Source organism: Drosophila hydei, unplaced genomic scaffold, assembly GCF_003285905.1.
Source record: "Drosophila hydei strain 15085-1641.00,03,60 unplaced genomic scaffold, DhydRS2 tig00000001-arrow-pilon, whole genome shotgun sequence".
Lineage (NCBI taxonomy): Eukaryota > Metazoa > Arthropoda > Insecta > Diptera > Drosophilidae > Drosophila > Drosophila hydei.
In genome coordinates, this window is record NW_022045643.1 from 2,580,036 (window position 1) to 2,599,890 (window position 19,855).

The window sequence follows — 19,855 nt, forward strand, 5'->3', positions numbered from 1 at the left end:
TACATGTCAATTGAATGCTGGAATTTGCCGTTTGGATTGCATAGTCGCATGTGCAAAATTTGATTGTGATGTTAAACTGATAAACTGATGCAATTTTCCCCAGATACAAATCAACGGCCAACTGTTGCTCGATGCGTTTTTCCTTTAGCTGGAAATCGCTCGATGAGCGCGCAAATTCAATAAATTATGTTTCAATTTACGAGCCAGCGCTGGATGCTCTGCCATAATGGAGAGAAATTGCAATGAAAAACGGATGAGACTATGCTATGAAAGAGAAGTATTATAGAAAAAAGAAAAATATAATTAAATTTTAAATTGCAATTTAAGCCGCTTAGTAGAAAAATGCGAGTATTTGCCGTACTAAAACCCCATTTGCAGTCTGCTCAAAGCACAAGAAATTTTCACTTTTCCAAAATGCAAACAGAATCTTTTAATGCCTCTCCAAGTCAAGAAGATATGTATATATATATACATATATATATATATTAAGCATTAACACGCCTTTGTAAATGTTAAATTTTCGCCTAATTGCATTTGCATATTTTGATTATATTTAGGGAAATGAAAGTGCTAAATGTGCATTGAGCTTAAAGATATACCAATTCAAGTGAGTGAGCGGAGAAGGCGTTGCTTATTGGATGCAGTGAACCAAACTCGAGCAGGAAATTTGAGTGCAACGGATATGAGCGCCAATCGTAGAATAACTTCGAGGGATTACTCTGCTAATTACTGAATATGCGAATAAATGAAGCTGATTAATTTTCTTGGAATATGACAGTAATTAGGCTAAATCACATAACTATGCTCAATTAGCCATAAATTGTTACCAATTCTATAGTAATTATTTTAATTGAAGTTCGTTTGTTTTATTATGAGCGTGCAAATGCCGCCACCTAGCGGTTGTCTTAAGCAACCATCCGTTGCCTTCAGCGCCATCTACTGCTGTGTTAGCTTACAGTTGTAAGCTTTGCAGTACGACAATCAAAAGCTTGTAATGCTTACCAGATACGGTCACACTTTTCGCTGAAGCGGCACATTCAAATAGATAAACACAATTTTCCTCTTCTGATTTTTTATACTAAAAATATTTATTTTTTTGGATTGTCTTTATACGATTCGGGCGATGTATGTACAACTATGACTATGAGATGATCCAGCTTACAACTAATTTATACATATTACAATAAACGTAATTATTATGAGCGTATGGCAACAAATGTTTGCATGCGTTGATAATTCACACTTATATAAATGTGTGTGTGTATGTGTGTGTGTATATGGGCTTAAAAACAGTACACAAAAATCCAGTAAAGCGCATTGAAAGCCAAAAACATGCCAGGAAACAGCAGACGGGAACGTCTATCAATCCACATGGCAATCTCTTGCGGCGTCATGGTTGTAAATGTGGGCGCATCCTTCTCTTTCTCCTTCTCCTTATCCTTATCGATGTCCACAATGTGATCATTGGTGGAGCGCGCGCTGCATACGGAGAGCGTATCGGCGCATTCGGTGCGTATGATGGGCAAGTTGGGCTGTAGGAATTCAAGGGATTATATAAATACCTCAACAATTCAGTTCTGTCTATATTGACTTACATGAACAGTTAGATAGTTGTTGAAACCAGGATTAACTGTACCATTGCCATTGCGCACGCTCTCCGTGCTGGATACAATATTGTCCAAACTGGAGCAGGAGCGCGCTCTGGACTCGTTGCTCAGACTGCCGCCCAGCTGTCGTCGCGAGGGGCGTGGCGTCAATGTAGATTTTATAATATATTTACTATTAACTTTCTTCAGCTCGATATTCTCCTTGCGCCGCCATATCGTATTCACGAAAGCGAACTCCACCAGGCTGCCGAAAATGAAGAAGGTGCAGCCAATGAACCACACTTCCGACACCTTAATGTAGCTGACCTTCGGCAGAGTTTTGCTCTGCGATGAGGACAACGTGATGAAGGACAACATGGTGCTGGTGCCTGAAGAGCAAGAGACACACTTGAGTACTAGAATAATTGATAATTGATTTGCTTAGCTTACCCAACATTATGCGTGGAGGGGAAGCATCAGCTTGCAGCCAGAAGGATACCCATGAAATGGCCACAATCATCATGGAGGGCAGGTAGTAGTCCAGCAAGTAGAAACCAATCTCACGCTGCAAGTTCACAGTATAGCTAAGCGAGCTATAGTTGCCCTCTATAAGAGAATTCAATTTAAAGTAAAGATTATCGCTTCACTTCTTCAAGACTTACGGAAGGCGCCATGTCGCATGTTGACCTCATCGGAGAGCACAACGGAGGTGTTATGCCAATACTGGCCCAGATTATACTCAGTGAGTCGCATATCAGGATCAAAGGATATGGGCGCACGATCCTCCCATTCCAGCAATAAATCGGAGGTGTTGTACATCCCTGGAGAGTAAGGAACAAGCTAAAGAGTTTCTTTAACCAATAAGAGAGCTTCTTTGACTTACAGCTCTCCAGCACAGTGGAGCAATACTGCTGATCGAATGGGAACTTCTTGAAGTTCATCCAACAGTAGAGCGAGGCTTGAATGCGTGTCGAGATTATCACATTGCCATCCCTCGATATGGACGTCAGCACGTCCTTCTCATCGGTGCCCAAGATGCTGGACTCTCGTTCGTTGGCAAAAAAGATGTGCGGCAGCCAGAGTCGTTCGCTCAAATGTTTCTGGCCCAAGATCGTTTCGTGTCGCTCCGGCGCGAATTCCTTGTAGGCCAGACGCTTGTCCTGGAAGCTCAGCTGCAGCAGGGCGTGCATCTTGAACTGCAGCAGGTCCGAATTCAGATTCTGCAGCAGGTATACATAGATGCGCAGCTTGACCACAATGGGCAGACGCTTAGACGTTATCTGGTCATATTCTGCAAAGATTAAAGCAGTTAGAAATGGAAGTTTGCTTAGGCCAATGCTGCGCCACTTGCCTATGGGCCGCTCCAAGCGATCGTAGCGGCAGACATGCGTCATTCTTTGGATCAGCTCGGTATATTGTAGGCTGTCCGCATTGGCCAGCGTTGGACAGTTCTCGTCCACATTGCTATCATTGGCGGCGCTGAAAGATAAACAAAAAGGTAAATGAACTAGTCGAGTCGAAGCTAATGCGGCGTATGAGTAATGTAAGCTAATAGCGTAAGGCTTGAGCATTAGCTGGGTTTACTTATTTCGCTTTACATATTTATGTGTGTTAATATGTTTATATATTCCTATTTTCTTTTTAACTTTTAGAATTAATCGATTTGCATATATTTGCATACTGGAAGGCTCACATGGCGTATGAGTAATGTAAGCAACTAGTGAATGAGCTAAGAGACTCGAGTTATTTAAATAAATATTTATATATGAATTTATTTGTTTTTTATTCTCATATATGTTTCTTTATACATATTTAAATACTAAAACTCTTGTATAACAATTATGAATTCTCATTTGGAGCCAACGCTGCGTATAAGTAATAATGGCAAACGCCGCAACAACTCTAATGCCTACGCAATATCCAATCACATATTTATTTATATATATATAAATATGTTTTTTGCTTAAGTATTTAAAATACAACTCTATTATTTACATATTTGAAGCCCTGTGCTTTGAGTGTACATGCGGCGTATGAGTAATATGAGTCTTACACTTGTTAATTAACATTTTGTATTTATGCAATTTTTTTGCTCAAAATCTTTTTAAAATCAAATTGATTTATTTATTTTGAGTTTTATGGGATTTCATGTTTATTGTTTTTAAACTTTGTCGTCGGTCAGTTGATTTATATTAAATTGCAACTGTTTGCAATTAACTCTTAAATATAAAAAATAAATATTTGTAGTTAATTCAAATATGTAAGCGACTTTTAAGCAAAGTTAGCTATATTGGCAATTGCCAATTGTTATTGGCATTTGGCCCATTTAGTTGGGCGGAGCCGAGGGGCCCAGCCATTGGGCAGCTGTTCAAACTCATTTGGAGCTAAGTCTGTGAGATATTTGCTTGCCATTATAACTAATATTTTCATTGTTTAACCTGCTTATTGTGTTACCGTTGCTGTTGTTGTTACATGAGCATACCAATTCAATTACTGCACTTGGCCTGATCCCTAACCAGAAAATCCATAAATAAACTACGGTAGCTCGTTTATTTCTGGTTTGCTTTTAAATATTTACCTATTGACATTGCATTTAATGCCAGATAATAATTTTCCATTAGCTCTCTAACCTTCAACATCTGAGCACCGAAAGAAGGTTTGAATTAATTATAAAAAAAAACTCAGGCGAAACGTAGTAAATTTTTGTATTTTCTCTCTATTTTTGCGCCTTCAAATTATGTAAATATTTGCTTAATGGCGTCGGCGGCATATTTATGGGGCAGCTCCCAAACGTAATGTAGCTTTTTAATATATTACAAAAAATATATAAATAATATATTATTTACTTGAGTTATCAGTTGTTGTAACATCTTCTATGTAAATAATTTTGATATTCAATTTGATAACCAACTGGTATTCCCGGCAATCTTTTGGTCTTTATCATCTTACAGCATAAGGAAACATGTTCTTTACAACAAACTGCAGCAATTTCTTATTTCTTATCAGTTTTATCAGTTGTGTAACAGATAATGTAAACAATTTTATATAGAAAAGCTAACGTAGATGTAGAAATTTTCACTTTTAACTGCAGATAAAAAAAAAAAAAACAAAAAAGAAACAAATTCCAAATATACAAAGCAAAACAAAGAGCTAGGATAGCAGCTCACAAGAGAAGCAGAAACAAAGAGCACAAAGCATTGTGATGGCAAAAATTTCAATTAGCTATTTTTGGCCGAATCGCTGTATAAATTGGTTGTATCTGACAAATGGAAACATATCAATGCTATTTAGTTTTATCAGCCTGAGTTGTTTTGCCTTTTCTGGCAGCACTCGCTGACTCTATTTGTAAATTCGGTAAGAAATTAAAATTACTATCAGCATTTCTTTAGTAGACTAAAGAGAGCGGAAATATGATGACTCTATGTCAAATATCTAGATATTACTTTGCGGCTATTTCCTATCTAGCGAGAATTCAATTAAATTTACTTACCCAAAAGTCGTTTGTACGTTGCCGCATATGAATGTTATGAGCAATAATTTTATCAACTGTCGCTTCATTTTCTAGAAATTGTGTTTCTGTTGTTGTTGTTTTTTTTTTTGTCAGCACTTTACTTAATTTATTCGATTTGCATAATGCTCATGTTTTGATATTTTGAAACACTTGAACAGTTGCTTTGTCACCTCGGCTCGATTGGCACACGATCTTTTTTTATCCTCGCTTCGCTACACATTCACTTCCAATCAATCGATCCGAATGCGCTTTATTTATTTCATAAATTTAATTGATTTGAATATTGTGATTTTAATTTATATTTTATTTGGGTTTAAGTTCTAATGGCGAGGACGTGGACCTGTTGCTAGTCGTTGGCGCTTTGATCTCACGTCGCGTTTGCGCCTCGCAGAAATACCTGATTGCGCTGCTGCCGTCGTTTTTTGTCGGCGGCGTCGACGTCGGCGTCGAACACTCACAAAGCACTGAGCCGAATGCTCAGCAGCTGAGTGCCTGAACAGGTGAGCAATTGAGCAGCTGAGCAGTCGAGCGACTGAGCAGCTGAGCTGGAAGCTAGCGAAAATTGTCTGTAACTTGCCGCAGTTATCCAAAAAAATGAACAGAGAAAAGTGTTGTGTGTGTGTTCGGTTTGCTGATAAGACAGCCAGCCAACAACGGCAACAACAACACCAGCTTGACTCTCGTTTTTGTCGGCTTCTGAAGGTATTCCCGGTCTGCTACGTTGTTAGCTATCGAACAGCGAAAAGGCAACAACGCAGGGTCGCTGGAGATCGTCTCACTTATAAACTGGCCGCAGCATCAGCGGCCAAAGCCACAGCCACTAAGATGAACGACTCGCAGTTGCCCTGTAATATGAGCAAATGCCAGCATAGCTGCGGCATAGCCACGACATGAGTGGCAGAGCGCATGATTTATATCTCTTCAACGTAAATGCAAGTCATCTTAAGTACTTAAGTCTTAAGAGCTGATTAGCTAATTTATTGATTCTATCTGGTCTTTGAAGAGTATATACAAATGAATGTAATATATATAAATTGAAGTTGATGACTGCCCCACATTCCATTTGCTTGACATTAGCACACACATCTTACTCATCTTTTCAGTGGGTATTGCTTGAAAGACCACATATAATATCTATAGCAGATATCGGAAGCGTTACATAAGTATATATGAAACCGGTCCAAATCTTGGAAATGCGTTCTAGTCAACGCAAATAAATAATAGAACAAAATATATAATTAATGCACATCAACAATTAGCAAATGTGCAAATTGCTGCAGCATTTGGACAGATGCAGCATTAGCATACACACACACACACTAGAGAGAGCGAGTCTGTGTGTGTGTTCAGGTGTTTCGCATCGAATTGTAATTAAGCGATTAGCACTTGGCGCTTGGCGATTGGCTCGCTTCAGTTTGTAATATTTGCCCAAGGCACACGCTACGCTGTTGCTGCTTAAACAAATTGAACGAAACGCACATGATTTGAGCAAATTAATTATGAAGCGTAGCATATAAATTAATTATATAACTTGTTGTGGCAGTTCAATAAACTTTTGAAAACTGTTTAAGTCTTATCAGCTTCCAATTATTGAAGAACAATCATCGATTATGCGATTTTTTATTGGTTGAACAAACTTTTTGTATACGATGCTGCCAGCCGGCTTATGCTTAAAGGTCGCCCTCATAATGCCATTGTATGGGCAAATCAATAAGCAACTACAACAAAAACAACAGCAACAACGAACAACGATCCGCGACGTGACATAGAAATATGTGTGACAATAATTGAATATCACAAATGGCCAATAACAAAAGCAAAATGAGTTAATAGCATTGCGCTTGGATGCGACAGTAGCTGAAAGCCCGGATCAAGATCGTCTCTTGCTGTGAGCTGTTTGTTTAATTGATTTTTAGCTTTGCCTAGGCATTGAATGCTCAAATGGCAATATCTTGAGCGAATTACCAATTGAACTGTAGTTAAATTTTAGAGAAGCCTTGACTTTGGTGAACTAGGGCTGAAAAGGCAAGTCCCAATTAGCATTTGTCTTGGTTTATCTACTCGCTGGAGCTTTTCGCTTCATTTTATTTACCATGCCAGGTCCAGGCCTAGAGCTTCCTTTGAACTTAATTTAGACTTCGTTTCACACTTGGTATTCCAGTTATTGGTAAGAATTCCATTGACATGCAAGGCCCCGGCCGAAAGATTAGCGAGCTATGCAGACGCTAAAGCCAAGATAAGAAATATAGAGAGCTAGAAATTTCCATAGGTCTCGCCTCAGCTACTCTCTGTCTACAGCTTCAATTGAAGCTTAACTTTATGACTCCACTCGTAGCTATATTCCAGGCTGACACTTAGCTAAAGGCAAAGGCTCAAGAACTTTGCAGCAGGTAAGATTAATACAGAGAGTCCAGCATCAGTTGTCGCTTGTCCACGACGATGTTCGCTTGCAGCTTCATTTACGCACTGCAGACTCTGTGCTTTTCACTTTGATTTTGACTTCCAGCTCGACTCATACTTTTTACTCAAAACAAGCTCTCGTTTAAAAAAATATTTTAATTTTATAGCTGCGCTTCCTATGAATGTGGATTCATATTTTTGCCAACAAGACGCGCGTCAATTAGATAACATTTATTTAAATATGGCCAAATAGCCTAAAGCTAAAAAAAAAGAGCACATCATAAACTTAAGCTCTTAAGCCAACTGAACGGTAGACACAATCTAACACAAGCTGTTAGACTGTTAGATAAAATGTGTTTGGGACACGTTTCAACAAATATTAGTTAGTAAATTGCAACAAAGGCGCAATAAAACAGTGTCACACATTTTTCAAAGAGTTCCGCTTCGCTTCCAATTTCCTGCGTAAGGCCGCAGACATTAGATTATTCCATGCACTTTAGTATGCAGATTGTACTTTGAATCTGCGTCAATTTGCTTATTGACACAAGTGAACTGAATATTTTCGCTTTATCAGAACTTTAATTAAACTAAACAAGAAAGCATTTTTAATTATTGTTCGCCCATAGGTAAATAGACACAATTTATTCTTCATATTTATATAAATATCAGACGCTTTCTTGTGTCGTCATGCGCGGCGTATGCGCAATGTCAGAAAGAAATTCTCTTATCACTGAGGCTGCGCGTGTATGGGTGTGTATGGGTGTGTGTAGTCGTGTGTATGCTCATACAACATTTACTCTCTTTACGGCCTCTAGATCATTGTGGGTCTCTGAGGTGTTGCTTGTTGTGGCGGCACAACATGGCGTATGCATGTTTTCGCCCATTTAGAGGTTAAGCATTTATTTATTTACTTTTTTTTGTTGTACTTGATGTTGTTGTCTTTATTTTTATGGGTCGCCGAAAATAGCAAATATTGACAATTTGCGCTTGCCGAAACGAATTTAATTATTTACAAATTAATGAAATTGTTGCGTTACCTGTGATTTAATTCGATCCGTAACATCGCTTTGTACTTTTGCCGACCAGCATGACCAAACAGCAGATGCTGTACCAAGATCTAGACATTATCTTTGCCATAGCATGACTCACGGCAAACTAGCAGTGTGGGTGAGCCCGGCGGGTAGGCGGGGCAAGTTGCAAGTAGTAAGTTTTTATCTGCTGCCTGTCAGCGATACGGAAGATGACACCGACAGTTACTTGTATTTGATGCCGCTTAGCTGGGCAAGCAAAACAGCAAAGCAGCAATCGAAAAACGAGCACAAAAACCAAAGCAAAGTTTATAAATAATTTATTAATTAAGAAGTGCTTGTAGGCCAAGTACATACTGGTAATAAAAATAGCCGGCGGTACAGATAGAATAGGCAAACATCATAAATAGACGTGACGAAGAAATCAAATCAAAATTCATATTTTGCACTCGTTCGCAGATAATCAGAACGGGACTCGAGTGTTTGCTAAAATTAAACCAGTGACCGTTACATGGAAACACTGCAGTTGTCCTAAACGGGGCTTTTATCACTATTTCTGGCAGCACTCGAGTCTGCCACAATTAGGGACATGACTACCGTATATAGTATATATGTATATAGCTATATGGCAGCTGCTTATCAGTGTGCGGCGCACGTTTGCTTCTAGGTGACGTCTGTTTTGTATAATACGATTTGTTAGCTTTGGTTTATTTGCCTGGCGAAGGCGTAGAAAGTCAAGTCTGATATTTGGACTATGCGGCGTATGCGTAATCTCTGTCTTACTGAACCACATTCAAAAACGGAAGCTGTATAGTTGTAATTGCTTGTAATCTCTTAAATGTCAAACGAACGACAACCTTCACACATACAGCTTAATCAATGAGTCAGTCGCTCGACTCAGATGCGCTCAGCTGAGTGACGATTTGCCGGCAAAACGCTTCAGCGCTCAACCTGTCGCAATGTTTTGATTGTTATACCTTTTGAAAATTTATAAGGCGGGTATCTTGGGAAGTGGTTACGTTGTAATAGGTTAAGGAAAAGAGTTTCTAAATCAAAAAGAAAATGTCTCCCAAGTTAGCGACTTCATCTACTAATCATTGGCAGTCGACCTACACACGCCTATATATCTAATAAGAGAAATAAGAATAAATAAAAAAAAAAGATATATATGTACTACCAAGCAGCCAGAAAAAAGTCTACATCAAGAGTATTTATTTCAATCTAAGAGACAAAGTAGTCTGAATCAGAAAAATCTGCTAAGAGCCTTGAAATTATCTGTAAGTGAGACACAACCGACCCCATATTTGTTATTACTTCTCTTCATGTTTAACAACAATCAATCATTATCTTATACTGCTTAACAATTTACAGCATCACAATGTTTACACCGCTAATAGTTAACACCTTCAACAAAAAAGAAACACAATGCACACAAAGCGAAGTTATAAGCGGATCGATTGAAAGCGGTCCAATCAGATTTAGACTAATTAGAATCTATTTGGAAGCTAATTTATTATTCATCAGCTTTATCTCTTCGAATATTTAATTTATTTCTGGCGATATTTTTAATGAGTTATGACTAATTATATTCCTTTAGATACTGCATGGGGTTTACCGCGGTCTGCTTGACACTCTGCTCCAGTCAGATACTATTTCAACATTGTCATCTATTTGTAATCCAAATACAAAATTCTCAGTGCATTTCTTTGTTAGAAATCTAGTTTTTTATCTGCTTAAATGCTGTCATAGAACAGTTTAAACAATACACGGTTAGAGAAAGATTTATAGTATATACATTTACAGTATATGTATATATATATATATATATATATATATATATATATATATATATATGCTGCTGCTAAAAGGTTGTAATTTGGTTTGGTTTAAATTAAATCATCATTTAATACGATTTTTTGAGCGCCTTTCACGCTTATAAGATAATATTGTTTATTACTAGCATAAAAGATCGAGCGACATCCGCTTAAGTATTCCACAATTAGAGGTAAATAAGTATTTTATAGCAAGAGTCTTGCTCTTGACATCTTCGATTTTCCCGCAGAGCAGCCGCTCGCTAATTGATTTCGTGGGAAATTATTACACAAACATAGTGTATTCAATATACTAACTATGAACTAACATGAAAACAGCCTTCTATCGAATGGATAAGGAAAGCAGATGTTGGCCTACTTCGCCGCTTGCTGCGCGTGCTGTTGGTGCTCGCTGGCTGCGATTGCTGGTGATTTGGCAAAATCTTCAAATGTATCTTTCAACTTCTTGAGGCCTCGGCCCGCGTAGCAGGGCAACATATGAACAAACCGGAATGAGTTCTTCACGCCCTCGTTGTAATAGTGTTTGGCTAGGAAGCGCATTTCGCCCACCTTGGGCAGCTGTGGCAGCTCGAATGGCAGCTTGTTCTTGGCCTGCTGTACATACGGACTAAGCTGGCCCTTGACATCGTTGTAGAGTTTATCCGTTTGCTCCGTATTGCCCCAGACGCCTGCCTTACGGGTGTAGTAGACAGCGCCAGCGACCAGGCCACCGCGTACCAGGAGTCTTCATAAATACAATAATCAATTTATTAGTTTTAAGGTTACGTAATTTTCGCGAAGCCAATCTGCTGAAACTTACCCGAATACCATGTTGCTGTTCTTTGCTTATATACTACGGAAGGGGAAGTGTGTTGGGCAGATTATTTTTTAATTCCAGACTTGGCCAAGTCTGGTCGTAGGTCGTCAATTTCTATTAATTGTGATTTCCGCGAAATTGTGTGTATGGCACAGACAACAATTCGTGATGCAAGCTAACATTGCGTTTACCAGACCTATGTTAACTAACAGAATTGCTCCACACTCCACACTCCGCAACACTGCTCCACACCAACAATAATATAAAAATATACTGCACACTTAACGAATTAAAAAGTCCGTTAGCAAAATTTGTAATAAAAATATAAAAATTCAATTTCATAGAAACAAATAAACTTTGATGTCTAAATCAACACTAAGAAATCAGTTTTAACACACATATATAATTCCTTTTATTAATATAAATATTGTTTTGCATCTCTAATGAATGTGGATCTCTCATGCAATAAACAGTTAATATAAAACTTTTCGCACATCAATAATGAGTACATATAACATTTTTTAAATTTTTGCTTACTCTTTTTTTCTTCATATTTTTGTTTTTTTTTTTTTCATAAGTACAAATTCCTTCATAAATAAGTTTTGCTTTGTTTTGTTTTGCTCAACACATTCATAAGAAACATGGATTAAGAAACATTTGTTTGCGTTCGAATTTGTTTTATAAATTAACACTCAGATATAAAATACATATTTATGTGTGTATAAGTATTATGTAAAGTATATATATATATTTATATATGTTTCACATAATTGTTATATATGATTATCAATAATTACGTTGGTGGAAATTACTTCGGATGAAAGTTTTCTTCTGATATTTTTTGTTGGTTTATTGCCTTTCGGCTTTGAAGCTATAGAAAACCAAAAGTCTGGTGATATTTGGGTTGGTGGAACACTTCTTCAAACATAATATGCTATTATTCTGTTTTTCCATTAATTATGATCAGCTTTTCGTTGCCCTCATATGCACTGCGTGCGCTATAAATAACTTTCCTAATTCCTTATTGCTTTTCATTGTATTTGAACAAAAATTGACTTTTTCTTTTGAGAACTTTCGTATAGAACATAAATTTACGAAACATCAGTCTTCGCTTGTAAGCTGATTGCATTATTATATAGTAGCTTATGTACAATTTCGAATTGCTATTCCATGGAATTAGTTTATATAGTTTACACAGGAAACAGGAAAGAGTAAAGAGGTAACGGGCAATAGATTCATAGAGCTTACTTATTAAAAGCTCATTGAAATTATAACAATATAATATTTATCGAATTTTCTTCTTTCTCTGTAGTATATTAACAATTCAACACATAGACATATAAAATAGTTATTATTTGTTTGTTTTTTATGTTCTTCAATACATCGATTAGCGCCTAGGGCAACACAGATAACAATACGTAGTTAGTTAGAATCGTTATATAACACAGCTAACACTCGTTTCTTTTTTTAGATTTTAAGAGTCGAAAACGAAGGGAAGAATTTGTATTTGTTTTTTTTTGGTTGAGATCTTTATCGTATTAGACGGTTTCTATGCTAAACTTAAATTCAATTTTCGGTGTCCCAATTTGTGTTGCAAGTTTATCAAAAATGTCAGTTATCGTCGAACGTTACGTAACAATAGATCTGTGCTAAAGTAACTGTCGTTGGCTAGCGGTTACTACGTATTCAATACACCTTATCAATACAACAGACACGTTTATAATTATCTACATCAATTTCAATTTGTTTAGGTTTCATTTTGGATTTTCTCAAGCTCTTCTTTTGGTGAGTCTTCAGCCAACTTTGGCTGTGCTGTAGTTGTGGGTGGAGGTGGTGCAGGTCCATCCTCTATATCTATGGAATTCTCGCGTTCCGTTATGTCAGGCATTTTGAGCGAAAAGCTGCTCAGCTTGCGCTCCGCGGAGCCCAAGGAGCTCTGTGAATCGGCCTTGAGCAACGTGGAACGACGCTCATTGATGACCTTTAAGGAGTCGTACATGTGCTCATCGTTGCTTGCGGAGCTGCCGCCGCGCTCCAAGGAGCGTATATAGAATACCGAATCATCGCGATCCTTGGCTATGCCCGGCTTGGGCCGATAGAATTGCCGTGAGCTGTTGCTTCTATAAAGCGTCGCTGGATTTGATTTCGGCTGCTGCTGCTGCTCTTGCTGCTGCTGCTGAGCCGCGCTGCCGCCCAGTGGCAGAAAGTCGGGACGCTGTTTCTTCGGGGGCAAGCTGTGCGTGTGATGCACCAGCTCCGTTATCTCGCTGTAGGAGACGCTGTTGATGTTGCTGTTGCTGTTGCTGACGCACTCCATGGGCATACGCTCATCGATTAGCTCGACGCTCTCCTCCGGCACAGCCGGCTCCATGCTCGACTGTCCCGACAATTGACGCACTGGGGGAGGCGGCTCCGAGCACACAGACAATTGGCTCCTGTTGTGCATAGTTGAACAACAGACAGTTAGGCAAGTTTTGTGCTATGATAAGAACACCTACCGGAACTCCTTATCAACGGATGGCGTTGCCGAGGGACCGGAACTGTAGCGCTTGGGTGAGCGCAGTATCGACTTGGGCATCACTTCCGGACTGTGCAGATCCACCTGAACGCGCCGCGAGTCAATGCTCGAGGTGCGACTCGCCACCGAAGCACAACGTGCCGTCCAGCGGCCGCTGTATGAGGAGTCCGACATGGTAGAGTTGCTGGAAATGTGGAGATTGTAAGCAAAGATTATGGAAAAGCTTTCAGAAGCTTTCAAAGCTCTTCGAAACTGGCTAACTAAATGCATTGCTGTAAAGCGCATTTATCGCAGCAACAAGTTCAAAATTATCCAAATTTTTGTAAGCTTTCAAGCAAGCAGTGTTGGCTAGCAACTGCATAGTGTGTGTAGTGTTGTTAAACGCACTTACCGCCTGTGTCCCAGTGGACTGCAACGTTCCCGCGCCGCCTCCTCGTGCTCGATGGGTCGCTGGCGTGCCAGCACATGACGCTTTGCCGTATCCGAGCGTTTATTGCGCTCGGCGCGCTTCTCGCTGCCCGCAGTGCTGTGGCTGGCCCCTGTCGCCCCGCCCATGCCGCCGTCAAAGGACGAGGCCTGCCAATAAACGCGGCTCGCTGCAGGCGGCTGCAGCAGCGTGCACGTGGAATACTCTCTGGTAGCGCGCTGTATCAAACTGGATGAGTTGCTGATGAGGCGTGCATTGGAGCCAGCGGCACCAGCAACGCCCCCAGCCACGCCTGCCGAGCCACTGGCCGCCGCGGTGCGGTTTTGGCGTACGCGACGAACGCTGCTGCTCGAGCACGATTGTTGTTGTTGTTTGCGTTGTTTGTGTTGGTGATGGCGATGATGATGATGATGCCGTTTGCAACAAAATTGTTGTTGTTGTTGGAGGAGTTGCAGTTGTTGTAGTTGTTGCAGTTGCAGTTGTTGTTCCAGCGGCATGAACAGATTGGAGTGATTAGTGTCGATGCAGGCGTTTGGATGAGCGTTTGCATGGATGGTGGACAAATCGGGCACGGAACCTGTGAACGTGAGACGGCGCAGCTTTGGCGAAAAGCGTGCGGATGCGCTAATGGGTGGATGCAAAGCAGGCAGAAACAGAGAGAGAGTGTGTGTGTGTGTGTGTATGTATATATATATATATGTGTGTGTGTGCGTGTGAGAGAGAAAGAGATATGCAATGAGGCAGCCAATTGCGAGTATTTACAAATTTCTTATATACAAATTTTACAAAATGCGATGCTTCTATGACTGCTAAATGGTTAGACAATTGTATGTACGGTATCTAACGTTAAGTACCTGAGCGACTTGGAGAACTTGATGAGCTCGGCGGTGAGAGCTTCGCGATCGAAGGGCTGCGCCTGCGTTTGCCCGGAGCCGGGTGCACCAGCCACCGCCTGCAGCTGCTGATGTGGATCGCCGGGCGAGGAGCGAAAGACGCCGAAGTGCTGATCCCAGCGCGTCGACTGATACTGAGCACCTGCACAAATAGCTAGCCGTGAGCAGCGATGTCAGCTTCAAGTCGACGTCTCAGTTACTTACCCATGCCACGGCGCTGCGAGGCGGAGCTGCCCTGATTGCTGCGTGTCGCAGACTTGTTACAGCTGCCAGCGCCGGCACGCAGCCTGGCCGGCACCACCTTAGCCGCCGAGTCGCGTGCCTCGAAGGTCATCACACAGGAGGCCACCACAATGAAGCCGCCGAAGCCCATCACAATGGGTCCCACATAGGCGAAGTTGTTCAAATGGAAGCCCTTCAGATCGTTCTTCACGCGCACCGTCACATTGCCGCGCAGCTCAGAGCCCATCGATAGGTGATCCGCATAGTAGCCGAGCGTGGCCATGCCAGCGCCCACCAGCATCAGGGCCAGGCCCAAGATTAGCGCCCGACACGCGTGCCACAAGCACTTCGAGGACATCTTGCCGCGCACCACCTGCACATTCCACGTGGCACCCGAGGCCGGATGGGCGCGCCGTAGATTGCCCAGCGAGTGCTTGCGCCGTGTGGTGCCCACACCACCGCTGCGACGCGATGGCATTCTTACAACCACATCGACGTCTCGCCCTGTGGTGTATTTATAGCCAACCAGCAGCTACTCATCAACGGATGCAACGCTGCAGGGCAAAAACAAAGGCTGCCATTAGCTGGGCAAGAATTTCTGAATCACACAATCAGCTCGATTGTTCCTTGAGCCTTAGCTGAAGGTAGAGCATGGGGAACATAAGCAGATCTCTCAAAACTTAAAATGAATGCTTAAATTAACTGAACTTGTATTTAAATTATAATATTTGGCGTGGGACTAAGCTCTCAGCCATAGACTTATTATTTTTGAGCTGGTATCTGTAGTAAAAGCTCAGAATATTCAAATACCAAGCTGAGATTCGCCCCACATAAGAGCAGACTTAAGGTAAGCAAGGAGAAATTTGACTGGAACTGAAAAACTTTTCAAATAAAATTTACTTTTTCTTCAAATATTTTAGTTACGCTGGAAAAGCTGAATTAAAATATTATAATTTGATGAGCTGACTAGAAGAGAGTTAAAATTAAAGAGGACACTTCTCTCCTAATGCTGCCTTCGCTGCTTTCCTTACGTCGGACGCGTCGTCCTTAAACAGCCCTCGGGTAGGGTTATGGCTTAGAACATTCTATAGCTCTTACTCAATTTACTGTAGCCTCTTCCCTAACGCTTTCCTTTACTTCATTTTATAGCCCTAGTTCTCCTTAAGTCTAGTCCTTTGTCTTCTTCCTGAACTCATGTCTTACCTCCTTCGTATTTTATCATTTATTTCTTCCTGTGCAGTTTCTCTTATCTCTTTTCTTACATATTTCCTTGCCGCTTCCAAGCATTTCCCCTCAATTCTTTCCATACCTTTTCTCTTCACATTTCCCTATCGCACTTTTGAAAATGTCCTTATGCTTGGCTTACAAATAGGTGCAAATCACCTGTGTGTCTAACCTCTTTCAACTTTGTTCAACTTGTTTAACTGCTGCAGGGTATACAAATAGTGGGCATGCCCAAATCTAAGCCCTTCCCACTTAGCTTTTATGGCCAACAACAAAAAATGCTCTCGGCAACACAAGTTACTAAAAAACTAATGCGAGACACTAGAGAGTTTCCAATAGCAAACAGTTGTTAAGGACTTGCTACATCCACCTGTTGTTTGTCTACTGTACAGTGAGGTCATCTGTGCGTGACTCGAGGCTGTTTAGAGAGAACGCAGTTCAAGTATGCGCTGAGTGTGTGCGAGTGTGTGTGTGTGTGTGTGTGCAGTGAACTAATTGTGCACACAACAAGACAAGAGTCAACAATAACAACAACAATGTCAGTGCCAAGAAGCCAAGAATAGCTGCAAACAGATCTCCTAGAACAACAACAGCAGCCACTTGTAGCAAAACACACACACACACACACACACACACATGCACGCATAGCAGGCAAGGCATCCGCACAATTAGTGCAAATCCCAACTGGAGGCAGCTGAAGGATCTGATAACAAGCTTTTCATGCAGCTGGCTGGCTGACTGGCTGACAGTTTGAGCTCTGCAGACACCTGCTAATTGAACGAGACATAAGTGTACCCAGAGTGCCAACCATTTTCTAGACACTCGTACCTTTATATAACTGTCAACTGTATAGAATCACAACACACACACACACACACACACGCACACTCACGCACATACCATGCATAATTAATTACTTACGCGTCTCAGCTTCAATTGATTCTTAATTTTCTTGTGCGGCCTTAAACGCTTTTCCAACAGATTTTCATTTTGCCTGGTTTTTTTGTTAGCGTTGGGAAGTTTTCTTTTTTTTTTGTTCTTTTGTTTGACCTAAAACAACTTTTCTTTTCACGTTTATATGTATAGGTATAGGTATAGGTGTGTGTGTGTATACTTAGGTATTCATTAGAACGCTTCACTTGTCTTTTGTTGGCTGCTTTGTCTTAATTATAAAAAATGTAAAAAACAAACAATAACTTGGCCAATATTCGCTTTTGTTTTATTCTTTTCACATGCCTTGGCCTGCGCTTGTATGTATATTGTGAGCTAAACTTTAAATTTTTTCATTCAACCGAGACGTTTTCGCACTTTAAACTATTTGCAGCAACTGGCATTCGCCTACGGTCAAACTCTGTCAAGGACGAAGGACGTCTGCCACCGACCAGCATCCAAGCATTTCTGATAACACAAAAGACACAACAGCACCAGGTGGAGATTTGGCCTAAATAGAGAGCGTGTATTAGATAGGGAGAGAGGCTGAGGGAAAGAGAGCAGTTCGAGTGCGCTCTGTAAGCAGTGCGTAAAGGCATAAAAATTATGCGTGTGGCAAGTGGCGCCATCTTTGGGCAGCTTGTAGCTGTTATACGTATAAGATGTCTGAATTAACTTATAAAATGAATAGTATAAGCTGCGTACACTGCGCCTTTCTTATGAATATAATTATAATATAAATATTTTGTAATATATCAGAGATTTTAAATGTATTTAATTAAAAAACGTTGCAAAGAACTCGAAATAAAGAATAAAATAAATGTAACTTATATTTTAGAGATATAAGGAAGCACAGAAGTCTTAGCTTAAAGGTATAGCAAATTTGTTGCATTTTATATATGATAAAACTAGTTAAAGAGATACATAACTCCTTAATCCATGCACTTCACACTACAAGAAAAAATAATTTAAATATATTTCACATATAAACTTTATAAAGACCATTCCGACCCCTTCATATGCACTGCTTTACCGAATTTATACCTAACTTTCTCACCACTCAGCCCCCTAGCCAATTCGGAAATGTGAAACTCAACACACGACAAGCTGAACGAAGGAAGCTTTCGTTGCTCCAACTACCCCAGGCATAAGCCGAGTCTGTAAACGAGGCATTGGCAGAGATTTCGCTGTTTTGATGAGTTCGGCAAGTCAACAACAATTCAAATTCAACAATCCAACTGATTTGGCTGCCTGCAGATGGACAGTCATAAACGAAGTGTAACGGCGTCTTGACGTTCCCAACCAAAACACGCTCCGACTAAACAAAACGCTTGAACAGCAACGGAACAACGAACATCTTGACGTCGTACTATTCGAGTCGCAGAGGCGTCTAGAGACGTAGCCCAAAACCAACCAAAAACCCTAAACCAATACCAAAAAAAAAGTCAACTTGCGTGTAATACCATGTGAATGCGCAAACTATTTAGATTTGATATTCTAACGAAAGTTGTGCCGTGCAAAGGATATGCTAATTTCAGTGTGCATGCCATGAGATTGTAATAACATCAAAATAAATACAAAGAAAATAAAACAAAAAATTATATATATTAAATATTCTATAGTTGTCAAGTGATTTGTGCCAAGTTAAACAATAAAAATAAATATTCCGTTCCGTTAAATTCAAAGCGCTTTCGCAGAATCATAAAGAATCGAAAGCAAAAACACAACAAAATATAAAATAAAGGAAGGAAGGAAATTTGGGCGTTGCTCATAAAGGGGATTTGCTGTCGCGCTTCTTTTTTTTATGCCCTCAAGAAAATTTGTTGTGGGCGTCGTTTGTGAAATTGAAATTGTTTCTTTAACAAACGCGGCTATCTTTATATACATAAATATATATATATATATATATATGTTACTATATAAAGTAAATAAGAAAACTCTAACAAATCCACGTTTCGGTCTAGAAAGCCATTAATGCTCTTGACTGCCTCGAACATATTTTCCATTTTTTACTGACTCAAATAGCTTGCGGTTTCTTGTTTATGTCTGAGTGGACAGCTGCTTTATGTCTGTTGATTTTTACCAATCAGCTTCGCGCCCTGATTATCAATGCAAATTGTAATAGGAACAACTTGCAACATGCCCTGACAATTGTTTGTTTATGCTCGTTCAGCACGTTAGCGGAGTCTATTGGCTTTTGTGCAATGTCTCTACCAGCATACATATTTAATTAGATATAGCAGAATCTGAAGAACTCAGGTTTTAAGTATATATACTCATGTATTTCCATATCAAATAAAGTTGTTAGACTTAAAGGATTAAGCTTACTGGAAGCCTGGTAAATCAGAAGTTTTTATGCAGCTTAGCTTTTGCTACTACTAAGTTTGACAAATGAAATTAAATATCTTTATGTACGAGCTCTGTCTAGAAATGTAGAATTATATAGCTAATCTCATTGGAGTCGTGACTAATAAGATTTAAAATTTAT

General features: G+C 40.0%; 3 protein-coding genes across 3 annotated transcripts; all 3 read right to left on the minus strand.

Annotated features, from left to right (window-relative positions):
- Positions 1 to 1,064: 1,064 nt before the first annotated feature.
- LOC111604761 (glycine receptor subunit alpha-4) lies at positions 1,065 to 5,859 on the minus strand. Its single transcript, XM_023322953.2, has 7 exons — positions 5,077 to 5,859; positions 2,938 to 3,065; positions 2,470 to 2,877; positions 2,249 to 2,407; positions 2,037 to 2,192; positions 1,596 to 1,975; positions 1,065 to 1,532 (listed from the first exon to the last, which is right to left on the minus strand). Exons 1-7 carry the CDS (start codon positions 5,142 to 5,144, stop codon positions 1,284 to 1,286), a joined length of 1,548 nt encoding a protein of 515 aa, XP_023178721.1. The 5' UTR covers positions 5,145 to 5,859; the 3' UTR covers positions 1,065 to 1,283.
- A 4,575-nt stretch (positions 5,860 to 10,434) lies between these two features.
- LOC111604775 (MICOS complex subunit MIC13 homolog QIL1) lies at positions 10,435 to 11,457 on the minus strand. The gene is made up of 2 exons (XM_023322980.2): positions 11,157 to 11,457; positions 10,435 to 11,081 (listed from the first exon to the last, which is right to left on the minus strand). The coding sequence occupies exons 1-2, from the start codon at positions 11,165 to 11,167 to the stop codon at positions 10,712 to 10,714; spliced, it is 381 nt and encodes a 126-aa protein (XP_023178748.1). The 5' UTR covers positions 11,168 to 11,457; the 3' UTR covers positions 10,435 to 10,711.
- A 1,221-nt stretch (positions 11,458 to 12,678) lies between these two features.
- Positions 12,679 to 17,813, minus strand: LOC111604765. The gene is made up of 6 exons (XM_023322963.2): positions 17,359 to 17,813; positions 15,196 to 15,767; positions 14,953 to 15,133; positions 14,063 to 14,443; positions 13,652 to 13,855; positions 12,679 to 13,588 (listed from the first exon to the last, which is right to left on the minus strand). The coding sequence occupies exons 2-6, from the start codon at positions 15,689 to 15,691 to the stop codon at positions 12,901 to 12,903; spliced, it is 1,950 nt and encodes a 649-aa protein (XP_023178731.2). The 5' UTR covers positions 15,692 to 15,767; positions 17,359 to 17,813; the 3' UTR covers positions 12,679 to 12,900.
- Positions 17,814 to 19,855: the final 2,042 nt, after the last annotated feature.